The sequence below is a fragment of the Salmo salar genome, chromosome ssa24, assembly GCF_905237065.1.
Source record: "Salmo salar chromosome ssa24, Ssal_v3.1, whole genome shotgun sequence".
NCBI classification, from domain to species: domain Eukaryota; kingdom Metazoa; phylum Chordata; class Actinopteri; order Salmoniformes; family Salmonidae; genus Salmo; species Salmo salar.
In genome coordinates, this window is record NC_059465.1 from 17430284 (window position 1) to 17441216 (window position 10933).

General features: G+C 40.7%; 1 protein-coding gene across 1 annotated transcript; it reads left to right on the forward strand.

Moving 5' to 3' along the window:
- Nucleotides 1-1324: 1324 nt before the first annotated feature.
- On the forward strand, nt 1325-10897 carry LOC106585263 (prosaposin). The gene is made up of 11 exons (XM_014171295.2): nt 1325-1538; nt 3612-3673; nt 4125-4199; nt 4573-4698; nt 4852-4986; nt 5142-5222; nt 5315-5498; nt 5720-5862; nt 6091-6171; nt 7074-7184; nt 10159-10897. Exons 1-11 carry the CDS (start codon nt 1487-1489, stop codon nt 10192-10194), a joined length of 1086 nt encoding a protein of 361 aa, XP_014026770.1. The 5' UTR covers nt 1325-1486; the 3' UTR covers nt 10195-10897.
- Nucleotides 10898-10933: the final 36 nt, after the last annotated feature.

The window sequence follows — 10933 nt, forward strand, 5'->3', positions numbered from 1 at the left end:
GCTCTTCAACAGCTTCTATCCCCAAGCAATAAGAATGATATATAGCTAACAAAATAGCTACACTGTCTATCTGAGTTAAGCTTGTATCTTTAATGACCTTTTATTTTAAGTTTTTCACTGTCTCTGCACACTCACAGGGCCCTACACACTCACTCACACACACACTCACTCCATCATATGCTCACTTACACATAATATGCACATACATTTATACTGACTCTACACACATGCACACCCACTCACATACAAGCTACTGCTACTCTGTTTATCATATATCCTGTTGCCTAGTCAACTTATCCCTATACATATCTACCTCCAGTATTCCTGTACATTGTAAATATGGTATTGTAACTGACAGTGTACAGTGTGCTTATTTGCTTACTTATTGTGTTCTTCCTATTTCTTCTTATTTCTTGGGTGTTTTTTCTAGTATTACATTGTTATTGATTATTGCATTGTTGGGTTTTGAGTTTGCAGAAAGGAATTTCACTGTGCTTGTGCATGTGACATAAAAACTTGAAACTATAGCTTCCAAAATATTTTTTACAACGGTGGGGGGAGTGCCAAGATGGGGGAAAGTGGGCTTCAACACAGCGCCCCCTATTAGTCATCTAGTGTATATATAAATGATTGGTTGTACCCCATGAGAACCCAAAATATAGGCCAATAGAAACTCTCGTTTGCGTTGCAAAACGTTCTCCGTTTGAAGTAAATGGTTTTGAAACGTTTTTCAACCGAATAAGGTAGTGGATACACTCCTGGTAAGGAAAAATTGACACAGCAAGCCATAACATGTGACTCTTGTTGTTTTCGACTCTGCCTAAACCATAAAGAATGATAGAGGACTCTTCTTTGTATCTTTCATATTATGGCGTCCGTAAGTATACGGGCAGTGCAATTGAGGCCATTTCCATTTTGAAGTAGTCCATTTTATTCTTCTACTACTTCTATGAGTTGGTAAACAAACTAAACCGGTGAATACTACCACCTGGAATTAGTTTTTGGAACAGGTATAATGCCAAGATTGGCAATTTACTGCCACCTGAAGTTATGGAATGTTAACTCACAAGCATAATTAATTGGCTACGGATGGAATTATGTGATCCTTCCTTAACCCATAGGTCAGGTTTTCCGAAACTCGGTTTTGCACTACACAGCTGATTCAAATAGTCAACTAATCATACATCTTTGATCATTTGAGATCGGCTGTGTAGTGTCAGGGCAAAAAGCAAAACGTGCACCGAGTTTGGGAAACGCTGTCATATGAAGTCCCACCCAGTTGACAATTTCAAAATTATGAAAGTCCTCAATGGCGCTGCCTATGTTAATAGGCTTTGGGGCACTAGAGTCCTTTATCTAACTCTATGGCCTAAACGCATTATTCCGTCACTAATCTGTGCTTCCGTACTCATTGCCATCGGAAAGATCATACTACGGTCACTTTTATACAGGGCCGACTGTAAATCATTCTCTGTCCTCCCTTACGATGGCGTTTTTACAATTTATTGTCTTGATCTTCATGGCATCTTTTTGTATTGGTAAGTAGTTACTTGACTAGCTCATATATATTCTTCTATGTTTACAGTCTTTTTGGCAAACCCTTCATTGTCTAACGAGTCGCTGTCACTATATATTAACAGTTACAGAATTAGACCTGGATTCTGCACAAATACATCAGTTAAAGCTGCGCTATGAAGCAGTCGTGCTATTTTCAGATTTTGACCACAGTGCTTTTTTCTTCAATTAGTAATGCCAGATCATGGAAGATATTTTGCTTCATTCCCACTAGGCACATACTGGTGAAATCAACTCAACAAAATTACGTTGAACCAACGTGCATAGACGTTGAATTGACGTCTATGCCCAGTGGGTTTTTCTTTGCGAAACGTAGAATACATTAGGCCTGTTCAATATTTGGGACATGATGCGGTCTGGTTCTTGCCAGATTAGTATACCAGTCTGTTTATGCAACTCCCATTTTTGTAGACCGAGATATAGGTAAATATGAAAAAAGTATTCTGGTGTCACACCTTTCCTCCCCCATCTTTCAGTTCCCGTTTACTGTGCAAATATAGAATACCATATTCGCTGCAACTATTGCAGCAATACATTAGGCCTGTTTTAAATTTGGGACATGATGCGGTCTGGTTCTTAACAGAATGGTATACATTTCTTGAGCTGAAATAAAAAATCACAAAAAGCTTATTTCTCTAAAATGTAAACAAAATTGTTTACATCCCTGTTAGTGAGCATTTATCCTTTGCCAAGATAATCCATCCACCTGACAGGTGAGGCATATCAAGAAGGATTAAACAGAAGGATTATTACACAGGTGCACCTTGTGCTGGGAACAATAAAAGGACACTTTAAAATGTGCAGTTTTGTCACACAACACAATGCCACAGATGTCTCAAGTTTTGAGGGAGGGTGCAATTGGAATGCTGACTGCAGGAATGTCCACCAGAGCTGCTGCCAGATAATTTTAATGTTAATATCTCTACCATAAACGTCGTTTTAGGAAATTTGGCAGTATATACAACCGGCCTCACTACCACAGACCACGTGTAATCATGCCAGCCCAGGACCTCCACATCTGGTTGGGTGGGTGCTGAGGAGTATTTATGTCTGTAATAAAGCCCTTTTGTTGGGAAAAACTAATTCTGATTGGCTGGGCCTGGCTGCCAAGTGGGTGGGACTATGCCCTCCAAGGTCCACCCATAGCTGCACTTCTACCCAGTCATGTGAAATCGATAGATTAGGGCCTAATGAATTTATTTCAATTGACTGATTTTACTTATATGAACTTTAACTCTTTGAAATGGTTGCATGTTGTGTTTATATTTTTGTTCAGTATATAAAGCTCCACTCCACACTTAATTCTTAATGTCTACTGCTTGCAAAATCATATTTTTTCATATATAAATATGTTTATTTGCAGGACAATAATTGTCCTGACTTTTAAGAATCCCAGAATCGCTTTGCTTTTCTGATTGGCAAGTTTCACCATTCAATTATTTTAGCTATACAAGAGTGCAAGTTTCACCATTGCACGGACTGTGGCGATACATTGGCACAATTATTACAATATGGCAAATCTTAGTCAATTGCATTCTATCCATGTTTGCTTTCGCAGGCTACCTTAAACATGAAGATAGGTGAGAGGGCATACAGGCTGTTGCCAATTTATTAATGCGCAATTTGCTTAAATGTGTAATGGAAACATTTCAACCACAACATTTTTAATCAACACTAGGTTTTTGCGGATTTTTGTTTTTAGGTGTGACGTCATTACGTCCAGCTGTTTAATTAATTTTTATTTTTTTATCAACGCACGATATGTAAATGGAAACGCACCCAAGCAGGCAATTGTCGCATCTATTTTCTATGCAAACTTTCAAAATGGCGAGGAAAAAAAACTATTCTCTGGACAAGTTAATGGAAACATAACTGTTGGCAAAAGAACAGAAACAAGACTGGCACCCAGGCTAGTGCCTTGTTCCAATATCTGAATAGAAATTATGTCTCGTACTAAAGTCTGCATCTGACCTAGTTAACAACTTTTATTTATACTAACAAACTAAACTGTGGGTTATTCTGTGGGATCTTCACAGGTGAGACCATGGTCATCGGTGAGCCTACCAGGCCCAAGTTGGGCATCACACAGCTGTCCTCAGTAAGATATATAAATGACTGTATGTGTGAAACCAACAGATCAAACATGTCTCCTCCAGGACCAGGTTTGATGGAAACTACACCAATTAACTCAAGTGGTCCCCTGTTAACAGTTACCAATTGTATAACTTGTATTCTCTATTCTAGGGAATATAGCCCAGTATTTGGTTCATAAAGCATTCATCACATCTATAGAAAACTCCATATCTTGGCCACATATTTCTAGTAACACCAAGCCTGTTTCACCAAGCCTGTGCTTTCACACACTAGAAACAAGTTATTTTTCAACTTCAGAAAGACAGTTGTTGTGGTGTGCATTTTTTCATCAGAGATTCCATACCTGAACTGTAGAGCATGTGGTTGTTAGGTTAGAGATGTATGGGGTTATGACTGAAAATGTTAATTGATAGTTACTCGCTGACCTCTCACCTCTGACCTTCCCCATCTACCAGACAACTGACATCTGCGCAGACTGCAGCCAGATCATTGAGCTATTCACAAACATGATCTCCAACAATGACACCCAGGTGAGTACCCATTCTGCTGAAGTATGTCTTCTCTCATTTTATCGTTGTAGCCAGAGTGACCGGAAAGTCAGTTCCTGTTTACTGTTCCCATCCCCCCCCCCCCAAAAAAAATCTTTCAGTTCCCGTTTACTGTTCCCATCTCACCCCCCCCATCTTTCAGTTCCTGTTTATTGTGCAAATATAGAATACCATATCTTGCAGCATCTCCCTTACAGTACAGTCAACAGAGACTACATTATGTTGAACTCTGCGCTTGAAACAAAGTCTACTAGAAGGATGTCAAATTCACATGTCATTGTGCATCTCACCCCACAACAAAGTGAGCCACCAATAGTGTACTGTAACTGTATATGTACCTATGTTAATTGTTTAGGAGCTGATCCAGAACACCCTGGATGCCCTGTGTCTGCGCCTCCCCATAGTTCAGGCTCAAAGCCACTGTATATCCCAGGTGCATATGTACCTGCCCCAAGCCCTCCAGTACCTCACTGGCATACTGGTGAGTGCCTGAGAACTGCAAACATGCAGAGAAAGGGAAGTCTGGTTTACAACGTAACCATCCAAAAATGTTCCTACATTGTATCATGGGCAATAATGTTGTTATTCTATAACATAAGGGCTTATCAATTGTCTTTCTCCTTCATATCTGTAGAAGCCAGGCGAGACGTGTATGGTTCTGGGCCTGTGTGCTGTCCGCTCAGAGAGAAGAGCGCCTGAACCGCTTCCTCCCACTTTCACTGACATTGATCTTTCGAATGCTGTACTCGACTCAGGCACCAGCCCAGAGGTGAGTGTGAGAGCTGAACTTTTGGACAGTCTAGGAACGGAAGTCTCTTCCCTGCCCTTCTTTGTTTGTTTGTCAATGTGTTTTTCTAGTTCTGCATGATTTGTAATTTTTCTGTCTGCACTGAATGCTCTCTCACCAGCTGATCTCCTCTCTAGGTGCAGATCAGCCCACAGTGTACCTTCTGTGTTTATCTTATGAAGAAACTGGAGAGCATGTTGCCTACAGAGAGGACTGAGGTAACTCTCTCAATAAGTCTATATTTTTCTCACAAGTGTCCACACTCACTAACACACAGGCACATTTTGTTGGACACTCTTGACCCTTACAGGATGCCATAGTGAAGCTAATGGGTGAGGTGTGTGGCCTCCTGCCTGCAAGCTACAAAGACCAGTGTGAGGACTTCATCAACAAGTATGGAAAGGAGATTGTTGACTTCCTCCTGTCGTCAGCCGCCCCTCACTCCATCTGTGCCCTGCTGCACCTGTGTCTGTTCCAGGAGACCCCCAGCATGGGTGAGTGGGGTGATTTGGTCAGACCAGAGCTCTCGTTTCAATCATAAGGTTATATGTGTGTGGTCTCATACTGATATGACTGTGGGCTACACATTTCCTTTCTACTCTCTCCTCTTCTTCCCTCGTCGTTCATGCTCTCCTTGATCTGTAGATTATCTCTGTCTCCCTTGGCACTGCTCTTCCACATTGTAGCCCTCTGTAACCCTGACCCTCCTCTCCAGAGATGCCCCTCCCCTCTGACTGTGATTCCTGCCGTACGCTGGCGGTTCTGAGCCGGCTCCACCTGGGTCTCAACGCCACTGAATCTCAGACCTCCTCTTTCCTCCAGTCTGTCTGCCTGCAGCACCCCAATGCCATCCCCAAGGTCTGCCCAGCCCCTATGCTACATCCACCCCTTAGCCCCGACATGTTTATTTAGTGTATGAGAAGCCCCTCAGAGCTTACGCAAGTTTCCTCTACTACCAGTAGAAGGAGAATAGGCCTAAATATAGTGCTCTGTGCTGTAGTCACCATAAGATATAACAAAAAGCTTTCAGTTGTGTTTAAAGCATTGACGTCAGTTTCATTGTGCCTGTCTTTGTGTTCTATCCAGTGTGAAATGTTCACCAAACTCTACGGTCCCAGGCTACAGAAGGTTCTGGGAAGCCAAATGGATGCTCCGGATACATGCGAGGTAATTAAACCATACCCATCCAGCCGTAGGAGAGGGTCCTCCTCAGACTCTACAGTGTCTATAATCCCCAGACCACTTCTTCTAATTACTAACCATGACCACTGTCCCAGTGACAAGTGGTTTGATTGTGTGTAAGGTGACTGAGTCTTGTCTTAGTTAGTATGGGCTCCAGAGTGGTGCAGCGGTCTAAGGCACTGCATCTCAGTGCTTGAGGCTTCACTACATACAGCCTGGAATCGAACCAGGGTGTATCACAACCGGCCGTGATTGGGAGTCCCATAGGGCGGTGCACAATTAACCCAGCGTCATCCGGGTTTGGCTGGTGTAGGCCGTCATTGTAAATAAGAATTTGTTCTTAACTGACTTGCCTAGTTAAATAAAATAAGTGTAAAAAACGTATATCAGCTGACGATACAAAACTTTGTACTGAGTGTACAAAACATTAGGAACACCTGCTCGTTCCATGACTGACTGACCAGGTGAAGGCTATGATCCTTTATTGATGTTACTTTTTAAGTCCACTTCAATCAGTCTAGATGAAGGGGAGGAGACGGGTTAAAGAAGGATTTTTAAGCCTTGAGACATGGATTGTGTATGTGTGCCATTCAAAAGGTGAAAAATATTTAAGTGCCTTTGAACAGGGTTATGAGTTTTTCACGCTCAACAGTTCCCCATGTGTGTCAAGAATGGTCCACCACCCAAAAGACATCCAAACAACTTGACACAACTGTGTGAAGCATTGGAGTCAAACTGGGCCAGCATCCCTGTGGAACGCTTTCGACACCTTGCAGAGCATGCCCTCGACATATTGAGGCTGTTGAGGGCAAAAGGAGGTGCAACTCAATATTAATAAGGTGTTCCTAATGTTTTATACACTCAGTGTACATCTCTTTGTCCTCCAGAGAGCTGATATGTGTGTTGCTGTGAAAGAGCAGCATCTTCTGGGGAAGAACCAGTGTACCTGGGGACCAAGTTACATCTGCAGAGACTTGAAAACTGCTCAGGGGTGTGGCGTAAGTAAACTAGATCTGCCATGGGCCCGGTTTCCCAATAGCGATAGAAAGTGTTTTTAACGATGCATCTTTTCTACAACGATCGTAGATGTAACATGCGTTTCCCAAAACCATGCAGAGAGAGCGGTCGCTAAGTGCGTCGTTGGAGCGTGTGTCGATACTGGGAGTGCTGCTCTCAGATCAGGTTTCTCCTTTCAAATCTTTAACTTTAGAATGATTTCACAATACTGCCGGATCAGCTCCTAGAGAGATATTACCACCTACGGCTGTAAATATTGAGGTGGCTAATTATAATGCTTACCCAATCAAAATGCACTAAATAACCCGATTTGGCACATTATTGCGCGCTTGCTAGGCTACACATCATGAAATATTGAGATGAATTAGACAGTAGCCCACAAGTAGCAAAATAACTGATTGAACATGAAATGTAGGCTATTTCAATATGTTATACTGTACGTTGTTTGTTTGTATCGACTGCAAAGACATTACTAATAACTGATTGAACATGAAATGTAGGCTATTTCAGTATGTTATACTGTACGTTGTTTGTTTGTATCGACTGCAAAGACATTACTAATAACTGATTGAACATGAAATGTAGGCTATTTCAATATGTTATACTGTACGTTACTGCAAAGACATTGGCACCTTTGTATTTGTAGTCAACTTTATTCATCTTAGTTTTTTTATTGGCGGTCACAGAGACGGATAAACCATGTGATTCCATGTTTAGCGAAGAGCTTCTGTGTATAAAAGCATTTAACGACAAACTAACGACAATAGCTGGTACCCTTACAGCTCATTGAAATAATGCTTAATTGCTCCTGAAAAGTGATGAAATTAAAAGCTATTTTATCATGTCATAGAATAAAGCAAAGAAGCTGTGAAAAGAGATGAAATCTTGCTTATTCTAAAATAGCCTGGACACATTTGTTGGTACCGTTTAGAAAATATAAATAGTTGGATTTATAGGGATATTTCAAACATTCGTTTCTTTAATTAGTATCACACGTCTCCAATCTTGTAATCAGTCATTCAGCCTATTTAAATGGATAAAAGTAGTCACTGTGTTATTTGGTATCATTGTGTGCACCACAGTGAACGCCACACTGAACATGGACCAGAGATTTGTCTGAGGAGATCAGAAAGAAAATAATAGACAAGCATGGTGAAGGTAAAGGCTACAAGACCATCTCCAAGCAGCTTGATGTTCCTGTGACAACAGTTGCAAATATTAAGAAATTTAAGGTCCGTGGAACTGTAGCCAACCTCCCTGGGCGTGTCCGCAAGAGGAAAATTGACCCCGGATTGAACAGAAGGAGAGTGTGAATGGTAGAAAAAGAACCAAGGATAACTGCCAAAGAGATACAAGCTGAGCTCCAAGGTGAGGGTACGTCAGTTTCTAATCACACCATTTGTCGCTTTTTGAGCGAAAGTGGGCTCCGTGGAAGAAGACCCAGGAGGACTCCACTTTTGAAAGAAAAACATAAAGCCAGACTGGAATTTGCTAAAATGCATATTGACAATCCTTCTGGGAGAAGGCCCTTTGGACGAATGAGTCAAAACGGAAGCTTTTTTGGCAAGTCACATCAGCTCTATGATCACAGATGAAATAATGAAGCTTTCAAAGAAAAGAACACCATACTGACAATGAAACATGGAGGCTCACCCAAACTACCTCATTCCCCAAATTATATATTGTTGCTCTTTTGCACCCCAGTATCTCTACTTGCACATCTATCACTCCAGTGTTAATGCTAAATTGTAATTAGTTTGCCAATATGGCCTATTTATTGCCTTACCTCCTAATCTTACTACATTTGCACACTGTATATAGATTTTTCTATTGTGTTATTGGCTGTATGTTTGTTTATCCCATGTGTAACTGTGTTGCTTTGCTTTATCTTGGCCAGGTCACAGTTGTAAATGAGAACTTGTTCTCAACTGTCCTACCTGGTTAAATAAAGGTGAAATATGAAAGGCTTGGTTATGTTTTGGGGCTGCTTTGCTGCGCCTTGCACAGGGTGCCTTGAATCTGTGCAGGGCACAATGAAATCTCAAGACTAACAAGGCATCCAGAAGCAAAACGTACTGCCCAGTGTCAGAACGTTCTCTCAGTCACAGGTCATGGGTCCTCCAACAGGATAATGACTCAAAACACAGCTAAAAGCACCCAAGAATGGATTAAAAAAAACATTGGATTATTCTGGCCTTCTATGAGTCCTGCTCTGAATCCTATCTAAAAAGCTGAAACTTGCAGTCTGGAGAAGGCACCCATCAAACCTGAGACAGCTGGAGCAGTTTGCTCAGGAAGAGTGGGCCAAACTACCTGTTAACAGGTGCAGAAGGTACCCATCAAACCTGAGACAGCTGGAGCAGTTTGCTCAGGAAGAGTGGGCCAAACTACCTGTTAACAGGTGCAGTCGTCTCATTGCAGTGATTGCCTCAAGGTTGTGCAACAAAATATAAGGTTATGGGTCCCATAATTTCTCTATGCCATTTGTTTTATTTACAATATGTGGAATAAAAAAAGCAAAGTCTGATTTATATTAAATATGGAATAAACAATGGTGGATGCCAATTACTTTTGTCAGTTTCAAGTTATTACAGAGAATTGTGCAATCGCTTTTTGTGGAGGGATGCCAACAAATTTGAGTACGCCTGTAGCTGTTCTACGAGTGGTCTGAGGCAGGCTACGACTTCCTTAGATTAAGTGCAACGTTAACAATGGTTTTGGGAAACAGCTTGGCGATTTAACTATGCTCCTACGAAGGTTCTAATGAACTTAGCCTTAAGATGGTTTTGGGAAACTGGGACATGGTCTTATTTAATACAACCTAAGCTATAAGTAAACTAAAATATAATACAAGTCATGTCTGCCGTGGTGTATTGTCTGAAAAACAACCCGACCCACACCAATGTTTTGCTACCTTATTTCTGATCCAGTTTTATTTTCATTTTGATACTCCAGATGGTAGCCCTCTGCCAGAAGTTGATGTGGAACTAGAGCTGAGAACCACTGAGTTCTCCCTCCATGGATGAAGCTGATGATTTATCTACTGCCAAATATGTTTTAGTATTGCACTTGTTACTGATTGCAGTATTGCCTTTGACTTTTCTTTGCCACAGTTGAAATTAAATATTTTGAAAACTTCATTTTACAGGTCATTTGATATTGCACTGAGCAATTTGGAGTAAAATTTCTGTATATTTAATTCCTTGATTTTCACTTCTGGTAGGCTGTTGTAGCACTGAAATGATTTGATGTCAGGTTTGATTTGCACTGGGTAGGCTGTTATGAGTACAGTAAGTAATTTAGTCAAGCAATGTAAATAATTGACTTTAAATAATATTGGACCTATTTAAGCACATATCCACAAGTATAACAATTTACATTTGAAATGTGACTTTTCAGTTGTTGTAATAAAGGTAGGTAATAGTATCTTCATATAAAATCAGTCATAATCAGGAAGAACATAGTAAATGAAAGTGGCAAAGTGTCTTGAAAAAATTTGTGAACATTTTAATAATGCGTTACCTTCATTTAATGTACAATTGTTAGATTTCATTTTTGTGATCCAACTAAATGTACATGTGAGTATTTATCCTATAATGCTTACAATAGGAACATTCTTTTGCAACCCTCACTATTTGGTAATGTCAACATTTTATTTCACTTCCTTGTTTCACAAATAAAAGACCCAACTCTGGCAAAGATTCAATACATTTCATCCAAAAAGGTAAAA

What these genes read in the sequence shown, in the direction of transcription:
- LOC106585263 (XM_014171295.2), top strand. Translation starts at nt 1,487, where the DNA reads ATGGCGTTTTTACAATTTATTGTCTTGATCTTCATGGCATCTTTTTGT. An exon ending in CATGGCATCTTTTTGTATTG is followed by an intron (nt 1,539 to 3,611) that starts GTAAGTAGTTAC and finishes GGATCTTCACAG; the next exon opens with GTGAGACCATGGTCATCGGT. An exon ending in ATGCTCCGGATACATGCGAG is followed by an intron (nt 6,172 to 7,073) that starts GTAATTAAACCA and finishes TTTGTCCTCCAG; the next exon opens with AGAGCTGATATGTGTGTTGC.